Here is a 20729-nt window from a genome sequence, read left to right on the forward strand (position 1 = left end):
TAACTCAAAACTTAACTTAAAAAAAATGCAAAATCAATGAAACACACATAAGCTCGTATTTACGTGTTGAACTTCCAAAATCAACCAAAAATTTTTTTTTTTGAACATTAAAATCAACCAAACTTGGCTCCGAAGAGAGAGTAGATTATCGACTTCTATCATTATTTCTTTGTTGCAGAAAAAAATCAAAGCTATAAAAATATCAAAAATCAATCCACAAATTACTTTAAGAAAAAAAAAAGGAGAAACAAAAGCTAAAACTAAAACTTAGGGCTACCAGTAACAGCATATGATTTGCTACGAGGATACAAAAGCTCAGAGACTTTCTTAGTCGTCTTTGGATTCACAGATCCTTCCTCTCCTTCTTCATCTTCATCTATCTTCGCCATCCCTACGCTCGAGCTCTTCGGCAGCCCTCCATACTTCATCTTCTTCTGCATCTCCAGTTGCAGCTTCTCTTGTTTCACCTTCTCTTGTATAAACATGTCTATCTCGTTCTTGTGCCCAAAACTCCTAACCGACGCAGCTCTCACTAGCTCGCTGTAATCATCGCCAATCCCAAAATCAGTTGTTCTACGTGTAGATGCGGAGGAGGAGAAGGCGGCGGAGGAAGAGCTCTTGCTTCTTGGAAAAGCAGTGGAGACGGATGAGGATGGATACTGAGTCCGAGAGGCACAACCAGTGATGCTTCTCACGTAAGCCTTGCCTAAAGCTCGGAAAGGTGTTGAGATGATTCTCAAGAACTTGTTGTGGCTTTGTCCTCCGTTGCTCATGTTCTGCTTTGGAGAATGGTTTTGAGTTTTTGTTTGTTTGTTTGTTTGGTGTGTTTGAAATGATGGGTTTGGTTTTTGGAGTGTGATGTGGTTTTAAGGGTTTTTAAATGGCGATTTGATTTTTATAATGATAGTTTTTAAAGAGATATGTTAAAGAAGAAATAATTGAGAGAATCAAACGTGACTTTTTAAGGATTTTGTTAATAGTAGGGTTCGTGGAAAATAATTGTGAAAAGAGTGTGGAAGAGAGCAATCACAAGGTCCCATTGACAGTAATCATTAACATGTTTTTGTTGATATACATATTGAAATATAGTGCGTACTTCTCAATTTTCACTATATAAATTTCAACATGTAGTTTGTAGCATGTGAATTACAGATAACAATTAGTGATAAATATATTATACTGACGTAATATAGTTGTAGCATGTGAATTACAGATAGCAATTAGTGTGATAAATATATTATACTGACGTGAATTGAAATTAAACTAGATGTCGTATTAAAAAGGTAAATTATATGTGGACTACTAATACCTAATATTGGATAAGTCTTATGACATGGAGTAATAACGCCGCCTTCAATTATCTTCGTTTATTTTCGCGTTTTTCTTTGTTCAAATTTAAATGTCAAGAAAATACGAACGTCAAAGCCTGAATGTACGGGTTAGTCAATGTTGTGTATTTTTCTTCAAGTCGTAGAAAAATAGATTTATCTATTTATCGACATACTTGTTTATTTTTTTAATTCAATTTATAGAAAAGATAGAATAAAGTATTAATAACTAGTGAAGACTAGATTGTCGATTTATGTTCTTAGAAGTTTCCTTAGACTTATAAACGTTACCAAAATCGATTTCACTTTTAGATTTTAATAGGAGTCAATGATTATTACTTTTGTACATTTTCCTAACCTCACTTGCTAAGGTATGTGGGAAAAAAAACTTTGGACCATAAACAGTTTAAAAAGCCAACTTGAAAACCCTTGTGTTTCCACTACGATGAAACTTGTAACCGGGTCTATATTTGATGAACTAAAAGTAATTTATCTATTAGCAACTATAGTAGTAATCCGAAAGCAGTTTACAAAAAAGAAAAACTATAGTCGTAATCTTATAAAAATTGGAAACGTGGGGCGGACACAAATTATGGGAAGCGTGGCAAAGAAACATTGATAGGTTTGGACTTTTCTTTTTGGCAGGTATATGGGCACATCTTATTAGAAAAAATGTAAATTAGATAAGAACAAACATGTGGAGACATGTCCGACGTCAAAACTAACATTGCTTCTAGAACACAACTAAATTATTCAAACATAAACCCTGTGTTGCATATCCTTTTTGATTTAATCAAGTCGGTAGTTAACAAGATTTCTTTTGACAACACATGTAATATTGTCATATTGACTTGAACTGCAGTATAATAATTTACATCTTTTCTGGTAACTACATCATGTGTATACTCATTACGTCAAAGAAACATATTTTTAAAAGGGATGGGTTCCGTATAGTTACATATATACTTTAATAAGAAAAAATTGGTATAAGATTCATCATTTTATATTAGTCTTACTCTTCCCTTACTAAAATTTCCAATGGAAACTAAACTTCTGTCAAAAAGATATTTTAGTTTTACGCTGCTATTATATTTTCTGTTTTTTTTTTTTTGTTGAGAAAAGTTATATTTTATGTTTTCATTAACATTCACTTAACTTTCAAAAAAGGAAAAAAAAAGAACATTCACTTACGTTTCATGTTAAAAAAAATAGATATGGTACACATATATTAAAGATTCAACTTGAAGTTGTCAAAGAATATCAAATTCATTTCCTCATAATATTTTCTGACTAAATCTTTTCCTCATGATATATAAGTCAGAAAAGTTAATGATCATTGGTTCTTTTGTATGAGAGTGCAGGCGCAGGCCTATGAAAACTAAACTTCCTTCTCGACAAAGCCCACAATTAATGGACCTTAATGAAGAATCAACTGCTGCCACCTAGCTCCACCCACAATTACGAAACTCACATTATCTAAACCGAACCGAACCGAACCGAAACAATGGTTTAGTTTATTAATTTATAGAGTTATCCAATGATCACGGACTCGCTCTGTAACGTCTCTCAGGCTATAACGATCGGTGTCTCTCGTGGATACAATAGCGATGATGATTCGGGACCAAGTGTTGTTGATAGAGTGATCGATAAGGCCTTAGGATCTGGTTTCATATCAGTTGTTGTTGGTAGCTTTGCCAAGAATCTCGTTCTTGGACTTTACTCTAACGAGAATGGTGTGGAGTGTGATTGGGTGAGCTTGCTTTGCGATGAGAAGTGTAGAGAGGTTTTAGCTGATTGCATCCAGAGATTCACCAGCACTGCAGTCTCTGTGTACCTCGATAAGACCATGGACATCAACGCTTATGATCAGATCTTCCAAGGCTTGACTAATCCTAAACATCAGGATTTATAATGTTGAAGACGCTACAAGGGTTTAGAAAAAGCTTTGAAGTTATTCAAGAAGAGGTTACAGAGAGAGGACGTCAAGTAGTAAGATATGTTGGTGCTAAATCTTCAGTTATAGTCACGCTATGCTATGCGGGGCGAAGGCAGGTTATGAGTAGAGGGTGCATGTGCACCCATAGAAATAATAAAATTTAAAATTTTAAGCTTAAAACAAGTAGAATTTGACAGGTAAAATGGTAAAAAACAAGTTGTGCACCCACGCTAACTCAAGTTCGATTACCTCCTATGCCAAAAATCTTCTGACTTCACCCCTATGCCTCGCGTTGTACTTGCACATCATAAGCGGTTATGTTCGGAGTTCTCCCCATTGGGGTTTAGCCATCATTTTTAAGTCTATTAGTTAGGTTACACTAAGGTTATAGTGTTAGAGATTGTTGTGAATGTGCACAAACTGATTCTTATTGATGGAAACATATATTATATATTATAAATTTTGATAAGGTTCTTGTGACATTTTCATAATTTCTGGTTCACTTCTTGAACAGAAGCGTCATAGATCAACAGACCTGACTTCCATTTTCCAGTCCACACTTCATACAAACCAAACTGAAGCTTGGTGTCTTGTGTTATTGGTTCCGTGGGACTGACGAAGATCTCGAATCTTCCGTCAGTCTCATCTGGTATGGTAACCGGTGTTGTCCCGCTTTTAAGCTTCTCGAAGTTGGTGTTAATAGATTTGATCCTCTTCCAGATTGTCTTCCCTTTCTTCCCAACTTTGGCGGACATGAAAACCGGAGCCTTGTCCCATCCGGTTGCATCACCTGTGAAGGAGATTTTGAAACCGAGTCGGTACGTTTTGCCTGGCTCGACCTTGTCAAACGAACCGGTTACTTCTAACCAACTCACCATCTTTAGTTCAGCAGGCGTCCTTGAAAACAACAAAGACAAAAAATCGGTTTGTTTAGAACCTAACTGGTTATAAGAAAGTAAAGATGAAGAATGTAGGGTACCTGTCCTCTTTAGGGATGACCCAGTACCGAGAGTCACCACCCCATACGAAGTTAAGACCACTTGGCTTGAAAACCCATGCTTTTCTAACGATCTATGTAAACAAGTTTGATTGGTTTATACGCTACAACAAATGCAAATATAGCTACTGAAAAATAAAATAAAAAAAGTTTAGACATATTACATCTTGTTCCATGTTGGATTCTGCCTCGAAATGAGAACTCTTGAAAGCTTTTTGGGCAGACATTTTCTTTTTTACTTTCTTCTTGTTTTGTTTATGCAAGTACACTTCTCTTCAGTGTGCTTTATATAGAGATTTGTTTTTTTTTTGTTTACTGTACTGAATTCTTGTGGGGAAAAAGATTGTGACAGAAGAGGAACATATTAAGTTGGTCCCAAATGTTTCTTCTGAAGAAGTGCGTTACTTTTTTTTTGTAAACTTAGCATATATGAATGAACATAACAGCCATGTAAAAGGCATAAACTCTATTGGACCGAATAAGGTAAAAAGCAAATATTCTCAGTGTGCGGCTCTTCTTTGTTCTATCTGAACTTTTTTTTATATGAGTATCAAACGGATCACATATTTTACTAAATGCTTATTAGTCATATAAAGTTGAGAATTTTAACAGGTTAGAATGTTAGATGCTGTCGTCGCTTGTGTAGTATCGGATGTGAGTTCGGAGTCACATTTGGAAATTTACATAACAGGGAACGTCTATTGGCTGGTTGAGCGAGAAGTTGACAATGACGATGAAGATGGTGGTGGTGGGTGTTTTGGCTTCAACTTGCAAACAGCTTGAAATCAGAATATCACTAAGCTTGTGGACTTAGTTGAGCTTTTTTGTTTTAGGATTCCTGTTTTGGTCAATGGTTTTCTAGATTCTAGATTCTATTCTAGATCACCTTTTTGGGTAGTGGGCGAAGTTTGACAAAGAAAAGAGTAATTTCCGAAAGTTGCTCCTAGTGATAACAACAACACCTTATATTGTAAACATAATGACCAGCTTGTTACCTTAACATTTCAAGATGAACACTAGTTGGAATGGGATAGTGATTTGTATGAATAACCTTATTGGTTATTACCTCGTAAAGTACTCATTACTTCATCTTGGGTACATAATTGTCTAGGAAAAAGCCTTAATTTTTCAACAACAATAAAAAAAAAATGCCGTTTCACAATAGCTTCAAACATTCAGATAGTTTTGTAGTATATATGAACCAATTAAACGTCAAAGATGCCAAAACTAAACGGCACCTCGTTGTCTATCACCTATGCTCTCAAGTAGGCACAGACCCAAGCTCATCACAGTACACGCATACGGTCTAAAATTATATCATACACGACTGAGCAACCTGACGTCTTTATACTAAGCAAAAGAAGTAGAAAATGAGAGGCACTTCTCATATATTCTCACTCGCATACCTTCTCCCAATCATCCACCACTTCTTCGCTTGAGCCTTCCACCGGTTGTTTACCTGCAGCTTTTGAACTGCTGCTCCCTTCTGTCTGAACCAATGGCTGCAAAGCGGACGTGTTGGGCTTCTCGGGCTCCAGTACACTCCAACGGTTAACCGAAGTAACCACTGGAGTGTTGCTGGTTGCTGATCTCCACGCAGCGGCTTGAATATCTGTGGATGATCCTCCAATGGGGGAATCTTCAGCTCCCCAGTTCTCATCACTCTCCTGAATCACTGCTTTCTTCCATGGATTTGCTTTCTGTACATCCCAGGATGAGCTGCTAGGTAGTTTTCCCCATGCATTACCACCGAGTGATGGAGATTGCGGACCGTTCTGGACGACCACTGCTCCATGGTATACAGAACCATGGTCCAGCCTCCTCATGGCAGTGGCGGCTCGGGCATGGTCGTGGAACACGGCCAAAGCGTTCTTGTCATTCAGCCAAACAAGCTCACATTCACCTCCAAATCTCAGTACTAAAGCGCTGATATTCGCCTCCCTCGGGAGATCCAATAAAGAAACCACAAGCCTTGGATCCATATCCACCAGCGGATCAAAGGACGGTGGGTGAGGCCCGCCTAGCGAGATAGCGCCACCCCTAGCTCCAATGATCCGTGTTGGTGTTTTTGACTTTTGTGTTACGTGAACCACTGTAAATCGTTTTGGCTCCCACCCTGCATTGCTAACCGCAAGTTTCCATCTCTCAGCTAGAAGTCGAACCGTGTCTCGTTTATCCTTTTGCATCGGGCAGAAGACATGGACCTTGAGGGTGCTTGTGCTTCCTCTGGCTTTCCCAAGCACCAGGAACTTAAAGCGCTCTTCAACAGCTAGTACCCACTTGGGATCACGCCTATAGATGTCCGAAATAATCTCTGTCATAGCAGCATTCTCGCTAAAATGTAAAGAGTCCAGATTAGGGGGAGTGATATCAAACGCGTCCTGAAGAACCCGCTTACGCTCCAACTTTGCACACTCATCATCACACGAAAGCTTTCGCTGCCCGAGAGGGATTCGGTTTGCACTAGACTCAACAGGCTGAAGCGAAGCTGGAAGCTTCTGCAAAACAGAGGCTTCATAGATAGAATCAACACTAAGATTGCTGGTACTTCCTCCTCCCGCATCGCAAGGGACAGTAGCGGTTATGCGACCACACGAACATGTAATTGTTACTGGAAATTCACATCTTGAGTCAGGGCAAGGCTGAGAAGGATGGCAGAGAGCTGCACAAGTATGCCTGCAATCTCTTCTAGGAGCACTACAAGTCTGTCCACATGTAACACGCAGTCCTGCTTCAGATTCACTGTAAGTGTCACATGCCTCCGGGTGACAAGTTCTGGCACAAGCATGCATACCACACCGCCTCGTCTTTCCACAAATCTTGTTACATCTGATGTCTTTCAGCCCACAAGGTATGTTTCTGAGAACCACGTGACCACCAACGCATTTCTTTTCCACGGGGGTAGAACAAGGAGGGCAATCTCCAAAATGGCATCCATGCGTAGCAGAATGGCCACAAGGCTGAGGAATGGAGCACGGAAGCTGACAGCTAGGAACAGGCGTCCCGCATGGTAGTGGTGGAGGAATCGAAGTATTTCCACACGCACATGTTAGATCAGTGAATATCATCTCGAGGCAGGGAGGGCAATGACCACTATGGCACAAAGATTCACAGGAATGCTGCCCGCACCTTAGCTTCTTCCCACAAGGTAATTGGCATAGGTGTTCGTCCCAATCACCGGATAGATCATTCTTCTTCGCGTTCAAGAGAGGGCAGCAACGCTCACTACATCTATGTCTCCCACAGTTCTTCTTACGCCCACATGGTTTAGAACACACAAACTTATCCGTCTCTGAAGAAGTTGTTATGTAGCATTCCACAGTCCTGGATGTCGACCCACACCGGCATTTCTGGTTGACTTGCACTAAACAAGGAGGGCAATCACCTGAATGGCACACCTCGTTGCAAGTATGTAATCCACAAGGAAGAAGCTTACTGCATATGTTTGAGCAAGAAGGAATTGGGTCCAAGCAACTCTGCCTGGTCTGTTCTTCTAGACGCGTTTTCCCACAATAGCACGTCTTAACTCTACCGGGCAGTAAGTCACAGTCGCCACAAGGTCCAGGGTGGCAAACCTCGGAACAGAAATGATTACCACATCCAAGTGGCTTCCCACAGTTCAAATTGCACGAATACACACCATCTTCAGCTTTCAATTCTCCCTTCACATTCATATCTCCGCAAATAACAGTCTCCACTTTTTTCTTGCAGAAACATGTGGCATTTACTAGTACCTGACAAGGATCACAAGGGCCAACATGACATGTCTTTTCACACTGATGACGCCCACAGTTGAGAAGCTTCTCGCAACGCTGCCCACAAACAAGAAGTGATCTCCGCTCCGAGCATCTAGTATGAACCGTCTTTTTACCGCAAGGACAGCTACGAGGTGGAGCAAACGCCTTACAAGGAGGACATGGACCAGGATGACACTGCAACACACAGATATGAGGACAAAGATCCTCACTGGTCGTCTCAGCTCCTGCAAATAACTCTTTCTCCAGCGGCTTCCCACATGGCTCTCCGCATGAGTGTGGAGTCAGATATGGATCAGCGGGTGGATCTTTCCTCTTCCCACAAAAGCACCGATAGCATATCTCTCTTGACGACGTCAACTGCACAGATTGGCAACCAGGACACCTCCAATTATCACCTTGGTTTTTCTCAGCCAACAAATCAATAGAAGTTGGTGCTCGAGCCCATTTCTTGATACAATGCATATGGAAGATGGAGTAACAGCTGGAGCAAGACCATATATTCGCAGCCCTCCCAACCTTGTCATAACAAATCATACACTCAATAGAACTCTTCACCAGCTTCTCTTGTATCTCTTGAACAAGCTGAGGCAAGTTCGGGTCTGTCAACGCAATGTTATCCTCCTTAGCTACCCTTTTCCCCTGATACACAGGCCTGGTCCTAGACCCAACTCGTTGACGATTATCAAGCAGAGTTGCTCCCGGAGCATTATTGTTTCTTCTCTGTCGATTATGTGGAGGTGGAGCAGCAACATTATTGTTCCTTTGGTGCTGATTATAAGACGGACGAACAGAACCGTTATGCTGCCTTCCTAGATAAACAGGGCGTGATGCAGCACCAGCGGCAAGACTTTCTGAAACTCCGGCTGTATTATTAGCAGGAGGATGTGAAGGCTCATTTACAACCGCCACGGAGGTAGAAGCACCTCTAGGAACCCAAGTTTGCTGAGAACTCTGATGACGCCTATCTCGCCTGACTTGAGAGCTCATGTTCTTCTCTGACTCCACAAATACAGAACCAGATCCTTCACACGTCGTCACTAAAGTGCTTCTATACAACCAAATGAGAAATATATATTCAGATTGTAGAAATTGGTAACTTCCAAACATTGATGGCTCAAAGAAGTAATCTTTCACATTACACCTAAATAATTCAACAAAATGCCACAAACAAATCAAACACATCTACAACAATACAAATTTAAATCCCTACATCGGGTTATCAAGATCCTGAGCTATATTGCTCCTTCTTAAAAATCTCATAAAGTTCCCTACTTTATATCATAATCTTTGCTTGAATCGAAGAAGGAAACAACAAATCGCAACCAAAACAAATTGTGGAAAAAAAATTGGTACCTGACGAAAAAAACTACGGAAGGGAAAAGAAATGAACAATCTGCGGAATCAATGAGAGGTGTTCGAGTGACGGCGAAAATGGAAAGAAGGATGAGGAGGATGGAGAAGAAGATATTTATAGAGTGAAAGTGAGAGACCGCCTTGCTTTGCTGCAGCCAAAGGAATTTTAGAAAGAGGAGAGAGAGAGAGAGAGAGAGAGAGACGGGCACGGCTTTTTCTTTTTCTTTTTATTTTTATTTTTATTTTTTTCTATTCTGCTTGACGCCCACTCGTGGACCGACTCGTTGCAGTGGGCCTTAAATGGGCTTATATTGCTGACTTAACCGACCTTAACCGGTCTAATCCATAAAAATCAGCTTATAGTTTTGTGGCCGATAAAATTGCCCTCTAATCGCTCAATATAAAAAAAAATTACAATATGGAAAAAGAATGAACCGGCTCACAAATTCCCATATATAATACATATTCTTAAGGTGTGTCTGTCTTTCTTTACCTCTTTCTTTTCCTGAACAGAGAAAGTTATTCATACTAACATGTATAATCAGGTTGGTTACTTTTATTACTTACTGTTTATACCATATATTTTAATTGTTTTTCAATAATACAACTGGGTTGCTATAGAATATTTAGGGTTTTGGAGATTTAGAGGTTTTAGTTTTTTTTTCCAAGTTTGGTTGATTGCTAATAGAGATATTCTATTTTTTCTATCTCTATTAGCCACGGATGGAATCCTGCGGGATATGTAAAGAGAAGAGGCAAAAGTGCACAAAAAAGTGTGTGCTAACACCCTACTTGCCGGCTAACAAACCTGAGAAATACGCTTTCTTAGGTTATGTGTATGGCATAAAAAATGTGGTAAGAATTCTCAATGAGATTGATCCTAGCCAGAGGCAAGCTTGCGTGGACTCGCTATGTTTCGAGGCAGAAGCACGTATCCGGGACCCAGTTTATGGGTGCGTTGGTATAATTCGCTGCCTCCAACGTCGTCTTCAACACCTTCAACTCAGTTTGAATATTGCTCAAAGAGAATTGGCCATGATAAAACATGGACAAAACTATCCGCACCTAAGTGTAAGACCACGTCTTTGAGGGCGTACTGCTTTTATTTTAGTACGGATTTGGTTTTTATTATTTTTAGTATGGATTTGGATGAGAAGATCCTGTCTTTGTTACTTTTTTTTCTTAATATATAATCTCATTATTATTATTTTCTCCGTCTCCGTGGAGATAAGGTTAAACTCATCCCTCTTTCGTTTTGATTATAATGATCACTGAGTAATATGAACATCTTGATATGAGAGAAGATCGGGCAAAAACAGTGATGACACTATGTAAACATCTCTTCGTAAGCTTTAACTTAGACAGCACGCCACTAAGTTCATATCCGGTCATACTAGAAACTGTAGGTTTTACAAGTATTTGCGGAAGAGTCGCATACCAAAAGTTTATACAATTCACATAATGAAAGTACGAAACGGTCTAACATTGTTTCAAGACTATTAACGTGCATGCATACTTAGCCATTTAAATCTAAGGTTCATTCTTGAATGAAACTTAATAGTATTTCATTGAAAGACAAAAGATGTATTAAACATGCACGTAGTACTGTTCTGTTCCCACATTAACATTTCACTATAATATTGTCTTTAATGAACAATAATATTTTTTTGTGAAACTTCTAGTAACTAGATCAAAATATGTTTACTTGGTGGAATCAATTCTCTTCTTGGATCTACGGAATCGAGAGACCGAACTCCAGCCATCAGTACCAAATTTGCAAGAATATTTACTCCACAGCCATAACATAAGAGACTTCTTCTTGTCCTTGGCGTAACAATCTTGATGATCACCTCGAACGTTTCTTCCCATGGAAGAAGAGATGCGAATCGGACTATTCTCTAAACATTTCCTGTAAGCTTCAAGAAAAGGGTCAACGTTTTTCTTCCTAAAACTTGACAAACTTGATCTCGAGTTAGTAGGCGTGAAAGGACACACAACAAGAGGACTATGCAACACTTCCTCACTATAGTCAGCATCAGGGCATGGAGGCGGCGTAAGCTTACATTGTAGCAGATCACGGCCACTTCTGTTCTTTCTTCTTGAAATTCCAGGTTTTAGCTCCCATGAGAAGGGAACTTTGGCTTTAGAAGTTTGATCGAACTCATGATTGTTTGGACTAAGCATCGTGTATGAAGACTCTTTGCATGTGTTTCATTTGAGATATTGGTGTGTGTATATATATATTAATATATATTATAAGAACATTTCGTAAAATTGTATTTGATGTATATATATTCACCTAAGTTTTGATTAATATATAGTTGGAATGATAACATCATTAGGAAGCATTTGGCTACATATATAACCTCCTGCTTTATCCATATATATATTAATACGATCATTTGTCTTGTACGATCTAACGCAATACAATTAAACTGAAATTAAGCATAATGTTTTGCACATTTAAAGTATTTTATTGTTAGAATACAAGTTTATACTTCTTCATTGACATAGATGCATATGTAGATTGTAGGCATATATGTATAAATATATTAAATAGGCAAACCATTAATTATGCACAACTATTCCTAAAGTTGACAACAATTGATTTCTAACATTAGGAAAAAACACATGATGAGTATACAAGTACGTTACGTTACTCAGTTTAGCTGGGCCAATAGAACAGTTCATATTAACAGATTAACAGTATAAATAATAACAATAAAAATGTTAAAAACGTGAACGGCAGGATTCGAACCTGCGCGGGCAAAGCCCACATGATTTCTAGTCATGCCCGATAACCACTCCGGCACGTCCACCTTTTGTTATAGACGTGTGGAAACTTAGTATTGGATCCTTGATATATTGACTTTTAATTTGTTGAGAACATGGGCAGCATTACATTTACGACGCCTGAACTCGGAAATAACGCAAACTCCTAAAATATTTAAGCATAACTATGGTTAACACATGTTGTCAAAAAGATCAAAAACCATATATGTATTATGTGAAAATGAACATATGAAAAGTCACTGCATTATGCCGAAGAATCCTCTTCATGAAAATTAAATTATACAAAATTGTAATATGAACTTAATGTATATTATTTCATAAGCAAACATCCGTTATTTCTCTATTTTGTTTGTTTATCTCAAGAAACCCAACAAAGAGTGAACATATCACCCTTGGAGAGTTCCCAAAAGAAACAAGATGAAAGACAACAACAACAACAAAAAGAACACATACTTGAGAAGAAACAAAACCAATATATATGTCATGGATCGAGAAGTAGAGAGACACTATAGTGATTCTTCGATGGTCAAAATTGAAACTGTTTAAGCAGCGACGACTTTGTCCTTAGCGGCATTTTCTCCTCCTCCTTCGAGCTGGCTCAAATTTCCTTTCTCCTTGATAAGCTGAATATGATGATGCTTGCAATAAAGCTTCCCTTCGTGAGCTATGTAGTTCGAAGGACTTATCGTGCAGCCTCCGTGTGTGCACTTGAAACAGCTCCTATGGTACAATGTGCCATTCACCGACACCTTCATAAACAAAGCAGTCAATAGATATTGAACAATATAACAATGATCAAAGAACCTAATGTTTTTAAGTTTATCATTATTTGGATGGTTGGTTACCTTCTCAATTGGATAGACAGTTTTGTCACAGCCAACGCATTTTTCTCGAGTTCCACCAAACATGTTGGACACTTTGGTCCCAGCAGGTCTCTGTAAGAGATTTTTAAGATCAAATGTTATAAAAGTTCAAGAACCACAAAAACACAAAATCAAGAAACAGATAAAAAGAGTTGTCTGAAAATTTACCTCTCCCTCCAAAGGTCTATCTGGTTTCCCAATCTTTGGTGTCCCTATACAGAAAAGAATCAAACTTTCAGATACCCTCCAGAGTTTTCACATTTTGATCTGTTTTTGTTTACCTTCGAAGCTTTTCTCAAGACTTCCAGTTCTCTTGAAGTTTTGATCGAAATGAGGTCTGCAATAGAGAACTCCTTCAAATGAGTTGTAGTTGCTAAGCTGTTTCATCAACAATAAAAGTAGTCAGATTCATCTTTCACACGGTATGAAAGATCTCTACTAGATCTACCTCTGGTTTTATCAGAATGTAAGAAGAAAAAAGAATCCAAGAAAAATACAAACCTTGAGAGTTCCTTTGCAATGGTGACAACGGAAACAAGCTTTGTGGTAGACCCGGTTATCAGCGGTTAACTTGTCGACGAGGTACACGGTTTTGTCACAGGCCATGCATTTTTGGGTTGTTCCTGCGAACGCCATTTGTGTGTTCTTGTAAGAGGATCAGACCAAGAGTTGGAAGAAGAAGAGATGATGAAGATGATAGAGAGAAAGAGAGTGTCAATTATTGTTGCTTCGTTTTTCTCTAAATGGGGACCAGATATATTGAAAACGAACATGTCTCTCTTCTTTTAATTTACTTTTACAGTAAATTCACTTATAAAAAGTTGGTTAATTGAAAATTTATTAATAGAAATGTGATGAAATAAATTCAAATCTAGTTGTGGAAGAAAGTGTTTTTTTTTTTAATTCAAATGCAAAAGAAAAAGTTATCAGTCTAAATTTTTGAACTTTTGCTGATTCAAATTCGAATATTTGTGGGTTTCTCTGACAAATCTAGCATGTTTTTTTTGTCTCTGTCTAATCCATCCAGTAATCAAGATAAACGGTGAATAAATAAAAATGTACTATTATTAGGTATAGAGAGAAAAGTTCAACGGCCATTTTTCTCTTTTAATGATTTTTGTCCAAACTTGAAGTAAGCACCAGTCAATACTTTGTCTCCTAGATATTTTCAACATTTAACTCTGTGATTTCAAATCTATTTTAGGTAGACATGCAATGGCTTTTGACAAATGACAATGCTTAACATTTACACCATGTTTTCTCAATAGTGAAGGAAGACACTATACAATGCTTAGTACTATTGTTTAAAATTAAATGCCTGTGCTGTAAAGATTAGTTTTACTCTCTTGGTTAAGCTAAGGAGCACCCAGAAAAAGGGGAAACAAACAACTGGAAAGAATCTCTGTCTGGTTTTATATAATGATTAAAAGCTGTATTGCTTATGGTGAATTGGTTGGAAATCTGTAAATATACTTTTTAATATATGGTGTGTGTGTTTATGTTTCAAAAATATCTGAGACATGCTTTACCATAAAGGCTTTTTGGCTGAGCTGTAATATTGACATAATTGGTTGTAAGAGAATGAGTGATCATAATGATACCTAACATCTTTGTTTAATCAAACAACTAACCTTATTTTATTTGTTTACTTAAATGTTACAAACCCTTTATCATTCCATACAGTTTTTTAGATTTTTGCCCACCCCCTAGATTTATGGGCCTTCCCTTTTTTGCCTGCATGGGCCTACTTTCTCTTATTAATGGAAACTTTTGACTATTTTATCTTTTATTCTGTGATCATCTCCCATTTTCTTCTAGATGTAACAAAATTTCAATTTAGACTTAGACTTAGAGTGACTGTATTTTGATATATATTTTTTTCAGTTCTCAAACGTTGTTACCTTTCATTATATTTAACATGTCCTTTGGTGTTAAAAATTCGAGTTTTCCTAGAGAGAAAAAAATCGTAGAGTAAGATTTAATATTAGATATATGGGCTGCAGTATCCGAGACCGAAGACCGTTACACGGTGAGCCACATGGTGACGTCCTGTCAACGTCCATGCTCACTTCGGTCTTTAGTCTGGACCACTTCGGTGGGGCCAGGATATTCGGTTAGCAAAAAAAAATTTAATATTAGCCCGTTTCACATATGACAAGATGATGATGCATAGTTTGGTGAACAATACTAACAGAAAAATAATTTAATAATAATGTGAATCTTTTTGTTAACTGGTTTGGGCTTTAATTTAAGCCCATATAATAAGACAAGATCATGTAGGCATCACCCACTTTCCTCCAAAAGATAACGTACGAACAAGCAAGTAGAGAGTCAACTGTCCGAACGTTGACCAAATCTCTCACTTCCTTCCACGGTTCCATCTTCTCTCCCAGGCCAATCCTAAGATCTCACCCTCATCGGTGATCGTCGGCGTACACCAACTGTTTCTACCTCATCCCTACTTTCTCCGGTAAACATTTTTCACATTCTGATCTCACAAGTTCCTTTAAAAATTCGACTAAGATTGTCAAGCTTAATATTTGATCTTTTCATTTTCACTTTTGATAGACAATCTTTTTGCGCAAGAAATTCACTGAAATACAGCTTAAATTCTAAAGTTTGTGCTATTACAAGTAAATCAATTCTTTAGTTTTTTTTAAAAAATCTATAATTTTGTGTTCTTGAGGTGTTAGTTGATGTTCGTGTGATCAAAGTGTTATGAAAAAAATTATATATTTTTTGGATGAACACGTATGAAAAAATTATGAGTTTTTGGATGAATAGTTATGAAAAAATTATATTTTTTTTCTGTGTATCAATTTAATTTCTTGATTGGTGAATTGTGATGAAGAAGGAGAAGAAACTAATGGCGACACCAGTTGATCCTCCTAATGGTGTTAGGAACCAAGGGAAGCATTACTTCACCATGTGGCAAAACCTGTTCGAGATCGACACTAAGTACATGCCAATCAAACCCATTGGCCGTGGTGCATACGGTGTAGTCTGCTCTTCTGTTAACACTGACAACAACGAGAAAGTCGCTATCAAGAAGATTCACAATGTCTATGAGAACAGGATTGATGCTTTGAGGACCCTTCGCGAGCTCAAGCTTCTACGCCATCTTAGACATGAGAATGTCATTGCTTTGAAAGATGTCATGATGCCAATTCATAAGAGGAGCTTCAAGGATGTGTATCTTGTTTATGAGCTCATGGATACTGATCTCCACCAAATTATCAAGTCTTCTCAAGTGCTTAGTAATGATCACTGCCAATACTTCTTGTTCCAGGTACGTGATTGGTTTGTATCCTATCAATTACCGGATGGATCCTATCTCTAGAACCGAAAAATAAAAACCTAGGAATACCCAAATTTCTATAATATAGTTTATATACTTATAAATATTAACTATATTTAATTTTAAAATAATCAAATAATAAAAAAATATTATTTATAAACCGAAATACATTAAAAAAACTACCATAATACGTTATCCGAAATATTTAAAATTATCCAAACTGTCTAAATTTATATCCAGAAAACCTAATTTTCTGACTTCTTAGCCCAAATCAACCAAAAAATTGAAACTAATTTGGAACCGAATGGATCCGAAACTATTTGGATATTAGTTGGTTCTCAACTTTATTACCCAAGCCGAACAAAAAAAACTGAAACAAACAAACCAAAGTCAAACCAAAATTTTTAAATATCTGGACGGATCCTAAACCTATAGAACCAAACCAAGAAGGCTAGGTTCTAGCTTTGTGCATGTCTTGCTTTCTGCTTAAGTTTTGCTTTGTTCTTTTGTGTAGTTGCTTCGAGGGCTCAAGTATATACACTCAGCCAACATCCTCCACCGAGATTTGAAACCAGGTAACCTCCTTATCAACGCAAACTGCGATTTGAAGATATGTGACTTCGGCCTTGCGAGAACGAGCAACACCAAGGGACAGTTCATGACCGAATATGTAGTGACTCGTTGGTACAGAGCACCTGAGCTTCTCCTCTGCTGTGACAACTACGGAACATCCATCGATGTTTGGTCCGTTGGTTGCATTTTCGCCGAGCTTCTCGGTAGAAAACCGATTTTCCAAGGAACTGAATGCTTAAACCAGCTTAAACTCATTGTCAACATTCTTGGTAGCCAAAGAGACGAAGATCTTGAGTTCATAGATAACCCCAAAGCCAAACGTTACATCAGATCGCTTCCTTATTCACCTGGGATGTCTTTATCTAGGCTTTACCCGGGAGCTCATGTTTTGGCCATCGACCTTCTTCAGAAAATGCTTGTTTTTGACCCGTCCAAGAGGATTAGTGTCACTGAAGCGCTTCAGCATCCTTACATGGCGCCTCTGTATGATCCGAATGCAAACCCTCCGGCTCAAGTCCCTATTGATCTCGATGTTGATGAAGAGTTGGGAGAGGAGATGATAAGAGAGATGATGTGGAATGAGATGCTTCATTACCATCCTCAAGCTTCAACATCTGAGCTGCTATGAGGTCAAGTCATCTACTGGTAACTAACAGAGATCTTCTGTTATGTCTGATTCTCATTATGTTGTAGAATAAGAATAACTTGGAACTATAAACCAGTCGGGATGCCATGGAAGCTGTATTTTTTTCACTAAAAGCTTTAAGTGAGCCTGTGAGACTGTAACATATGTACATAGAGTGATCTGTTATCTCTGCTTGTTTGTTTCTTTCAGAACTTCGAACCCTCTGATGCAATGGGATGTTTTGCGTGTAACAAAAGTCTTCGTTTGATCAAATATAAGAAATATGACTAGGCTTTGCAGCTACGTTCTTTTTTTTGGAACACCAATCTTTGCAGCTACCTAATTTACCGAATTGAAACCAAACAAACATATACGGATAAGTCTATGTTCAAAGTCCCAGACGAGCTAATAATAATGTTACCTTCCTATATCACACGAGTTGCTTCCTTCTTCTTTTTGTCAACACATGATTTGTTTCTTTTAGGTGGTGCTAGCGGGAATCAAATTTATATAGAGTTTGTTGATTTAAAAGTAGACATGTTTGTTAAATTTTGGAAGTGTTGGAAAGAATTTTATATATCGTAAAAATCTATAAAAATAAATTACTATAATAGTTTTAAGAATATAAGAGATATATAATGTATTCTTAAAATCTAGTTTTATGAGTTAAATGATTAAAATATACAATTCCAATAACATTAATTTTAATGGATTTGTTAAAATCCAACTTTTTGAAGAACAATAAATTGCACATAGAATTTAAAATCATCAAACTAATAACACTAGATTTTATTAAAAATGCGAGAATCTATAAACTAATATAATCCAGTATTTAGCTAAACTAAAATGTCATTTAATTAAATCAACCTTTTGATTTGAATAAAGAATAATATCATATGCATGAAATTTTTCTCTTTTTCAGTCAAAATTAACAATCACTAAAGATAAACATTAAACACACACACAGAGAGAAAAACGAGTAAGACAGTAAGCCATCATGGAAAATGAAATAAACCTTGCTTCTCCCGCAAGAAAGTCAATCAGTAAAGAAAATACAACTGGGATGAGAGATGACGTTTTTTTAAATGGAAAGTATTCTATTCGTCCCAGGAGAATAAAAAAAGTTTCAACTATACGTGATCTGATCATTTTATCACATTGAATGGGATCTGGTCAAATCCTCCAATCTATTTGTTTATACAAAAAATCACATATATAGTTTTAAGACAAGTCTCATTATGATAACTATAAAGCCGACTCTCTTGTCGGAATACTAAATCCTCCTAACAACTCCTCCATAACCAAAAACCTTCAACCTCTCCAATCCTTAGACACACACAAAGAACCAGTCAATATGTTGAGTCCCTTTTCTTCACCGAAGAGATCGAGGAAAGAAAGCAAAGAAAGCAAGAACCCTTATTCAAATCGTGGTCTTGACAAGTTCTCTGCACTTCTATCTGAGCTCGACGAGAAGAGACAGAGCATTTACGCAAATAGGCTAGACTCCGATGGGCCTCCTCTTGTTCGGTTTGTGTTCAAAAGCTCCGGAGAATGCGTTCCTGTCATGATCAAGACAAAGAAAATAACCAAGAAGAAGGTAGAGACTCAAGATGATCTCAAGATCAAGACCGAGTCAAAAACAAAGGAGGCAAAGGAAATAAAGGAGACAGAGTCAGAAACAACGGAGAAGAAACATAGATGTGTATTGAACGAGAATCTGAAGAAGATTTCAAGACCGAACCGTTTTTTACCCGTGACAGTGATCTTGGTTCTAGTCTTCTTGGTGTTTTTTGGACGAACTATTTCGATCATGTGCACTTGTATCGTTTGGTACTTGGTTCCAATGATCAAAGAACAAAGCAGAAAGAAAGGATCAACATACAAGACCCAAAAGAAGAAGAAGAAAATGAACGAGAGGATGGCTCGTGACCAAAATGTTCTCAAGGAGAAGCTTCCGCACCTGGCTGCTGCTCCTGGTAAAACTCGGTGACGAAAACTGATTAACCTTTGTTCTTTTAATTGTGTTTGAAAGTTCTTTTATTCGTTTCATCTGACATTAACCTTAATTACTTTTTTGTTCCTTGTTATGTGATTTGTTCTGTTTATATTTTCTAATTCTAGTGATATGTAATTATTCAAAGGGAGTTGTGGTCTGTAGTTCCTTAATTCATACAGAACTCGTAGAATCTTTAATCTAAGTGGGAATAACTGGTTTACGAGGTTTGGTTGCTTGTTTCTGTGGACAACCTGTACTGTTTACTATCGCCCACGTTTGGTATTTTAAGGAAATAACCTTAATATTTTTTTTTTGTTAATTTGTAAGAATTTTTTATATTTAAAATATTTTTTCATTTAAATCACTGTTTTTAAATTCAATCCGAACCCGCGGTCAAACCGATTAATCCGGTGATTCGATAATTTGATTTTGATTTTTAAAAATATCCATATTTTGAAAAATTGCTAAAACCTAAGACTAACCGATTGAACTGATGGATGACTGATATGTAATCCGATTTGATTTAGATTATTATAGTTTCATAATTTGTCACTTTTTAATCTAAAATTTAAAGTTCATTGTTTTGCAATTTTATGAAATTATGACTTTTCTTATAAATTTTGATAGTGAAAATGATAGATATCAAATAATTAAGAACTATAAATATGTCTTGAACATATTAATCCTTTTTATATAGCTTAATTAATTTTATTATAATTGTTTTGTTAATTTATCTTGTTAATAATTTGGTTTATATTATAATTTGTTTTAATTTGTTGTTTTTTTAGTGTTAAGTATTTTAAACATTTTTTTAAAAAAATTCATAATTATTTTTGTTATTATATTTATTTTATAATATATAACTTTATATATTCTTTTATGGTATGGATATTATTGAGTTATTATGTTACCTAAATAATATAACCATTATTTAGGAAATATAAATAAAATAATCCGTTAATTTAATTGATTTTTTGTAGATTCTTTTGTAGTATCTAAACCTGTAAAATAAGTTCTATTTATTTTCGTTATTTTATGAATTATTTGATTTTTTCTATTATTTAATTTATCTAAATAGTTTGAAAGAAAATTGTTAGCAATTATAAAAAAGATGAGATATGATATTTTATATTGTTTGGACAAAAAATTAATTACAGTGTTATTTGGAAACATGGATGATAGTATAAAGAAAAAGAAGAATATTATTTG

At 36.8% G+C, this 20729-nt stretch overlaps 6 protein-coding genes and 1 non-coding gene across 8 annotated transcripts; 2 read left to right on the top strand and 5 right to left on the bottom strand.

Moving 5' to 3' along the window:
- Positions 1-141: 141 nt before the first annotated feature.
- LOC106351168 lies at positions 142-929 on the bottom strand. Its single transcript, XM_013790980.3, has one exon. The coding sequence runs from the start codon at positions 771-773 to the stop codon at positions 261-263; it is 513 nt and encodes a 170-aa protein (XP_013646434.1). The 5' UTR covers positions 774-929; the 3' UTR covers positions 142-260.
- A 2745-nt stretch (positions 930-3674) lies between these two features.
- On the bottom strand, positions 3675-4697 carry LOC106351167 (protein PHLOEM PROTEIN 2-LIKE A9-like). The gene is made up of 3 exons (XM_048782111.1): positions 4426-4697; positions 4244-4335; positions 3675-4161 (listed from the first exon to the last, which is right to left on the bottom strand). Exons 1-3 carry the CDS (start codon positions 4486-4488, stop codon positions 3750-3752), a joined length of 567 nt encoding a protein of 188 aa, XP_048638068.1. The 5' UTR covers positions 4489-4697; the 3' UTR covers positions 3675-3749.
- A 667-nt stretch (positions 4698-5364) lies between these two features.
- On the bottom strand, positions 5365-9586 carry LOC106346215 (NF-X1-type zinc finger protein NFXL1-like). The gene is made up of 2 exons (XM_013785482.3): positions 9373-9586; positions 5365-9067 (listed from the first exon to the last, which is right to left on the bottom strand). The coding sequence occupies exon 2, from the start codon at positions 9004-9006 to the stop codon at positions 5656-5658; it is 3351 nt and encodes a 1116-aa protein (XP_013640936.1). The 5' UTR covers positions 9007-9067; positions 9373-9586; the 3' UTR covers positions 5365-5655.
- Positions 9587-12109: 2523 nt separating this feature from the next.
- On the bottom strand, positions 12110-12191 carry TRNAS-AGA. The gene has a single exon. It is a non-coding gene; the product is annotated as a tRNA-Ser (tRNA).
- A 264-nt stretch (positions 12192-12455) lies between these two features.
- Positions 12456-13779, bottom strand: LOC106346214 (LIM domain-containing protein WLIM1). Its single transcript, XM_013785481.3, has 5 exons — positions 13530-13779; positions 13310-13406; positions 13197-13240; positions 13011-13100; positions 12456-12914 (listed from the first exon to the last, which is right to left on the bottom strand). Exons 1-5 carry the CDS (start codon positions 13662-13664, stop codon positions 12708-12710), a joined length of 573 nt encoding a protein of 190 aa, XP_013640935.1. The 5' UTR covers positions 13665-13779; the 3' UTR covers positions 12456-12707.
- Positions 13780-15296: 1517 nt separating this feature from the next.
- On the top strand, positions 15297-17827 carry LOC106346213 (mitogen-activated protein kinase 1). Of its 2 annotated transcripts, none has more exons than XM_013785479.3 (3): positions 15297-15498; positions 15880-16317; positions 16841-17827. In XM_013785479.3, exons 2-3 carry the CDS (start codon positions 15895-15897, stop codon positions 17525-17527), a joined length of 1110 nt encoding a protein of 369 aa, XP_013640933.1. In that variant the 5' UTR covers positions 15297-15498; positions 15880-15894; the 3' UTR covers positions 17528-17827. The 2 variants fall into 2 exon arrangements, with proteins under 2 accessions (XP_013640933.1, XP_013640934.1); XM_013785480.3 differs by having other exon boundaries at positions 15313-15498; positions 15883-16317.
- Positions 17828-18129: 302 nt separating this feature from the next.
- Positions 18130-20277, top strand: LOC106351166. The gene has a single exon (XM_013790978.3). The coding sequence runs from the start codon at positions 18879-18881 to the stop codon at positions 19512-19514; it is 636 nt and encodes a 211-aa protein (XP_013646432.1). The 5' UTR covers positions 18130-18878; the 3' UTR covers positions 19515-20277.
- Positions 20278-20729: the final 452 nt, after the last annotated feature.

Source organism: Brassica napus, chromosome A6 (genome assembly GCF_020379485.1).
Source record: "Brassica napus cultivar Da-Ae chromosome A6, Da-Ae, whole genome shotgun sequence".
Classification (NCBI taxonomy): Eukaryota; Viridiplantae; Streptophyta; class Magnoliopsida; order Brassicales; family Brassicaceae; genus Brassica; species Brassica napus.

Coding starts and splice junctions, on each gene's coding strand:
- LOC106351168 (XM_013790980.3), bottom strand. CDS start 773: ATGAGCAACGGAGGACAAAGCCACAACAAGTTCTTGAGAATCATCTCA.
- LOC106351167 (XM_048782111.1), bottom strand. CDS start 4,488: ATGTCTGCCCAAAAAGCTTTCAAGAGTTCTCATTTCGAGGCAGAATCC. Junction 4,336..4,425: donor AATCCAACATGGAACAAGAT/GTAATATGTCTA, acceptor TTGTTTACATAG/ATCGTTAGAAAAGCATGGGT. Junction 4,162..4,243: donor GTCATCCCTAAAGAGGACAG/GTACCCTACATT, acceptor GTTGTTTTCAAG/GACGCCTGCTGAACTAAAGA.
- LOC106346215 (XM_013785482.3), bottom strand. CDS start 9,006: ATGAGCTCTCAAGTCAGGCGAGATAGGCGTCATCAGAGTTCTCAGCAA.
- LOC106346214 (XM_013785481.3), bottom strand. CDS start 13,664: ATGGCGTTCGCAGGAACAACCCAAAAATGCATGGCCTGTGACAAAACC. Junction 13,101..13,196: donor ATAGACCTTTGGAGGGAGAG/GTAAATTTTCAG, acceptor AATCTCTTACAG/AGACCTGCTGGGACCAAAGT. Junction 12,915..13,010: donor CTGTCTATCCAATTGAGAAG/GTAACCAACCAT, acceptor TTGTTTATGAAG/GTGTCGGTGAATGGCACATT.
- LOC106346213 (XM_013785479.3), top strand. CDS start 15,895: ATGGCGACACCAGTTGATCCTCCTAATGGTGTTAGGAACCAAGGGAAG. Junction 16,318..16,840: donor GCCAATACTTCTTGTTCCAG/GTACGTGATTGG, acceptor TCTTTTGTGTAG/TTGCTTCGAGGGCTCAAGTA.
- LOC106351166 (XM_013790978.3), top strand. CDS start 18,879: ATGTTGAGTCCCTTTTCTTCACCGAAGAGATCGAGGAAAGAAAGCAAA.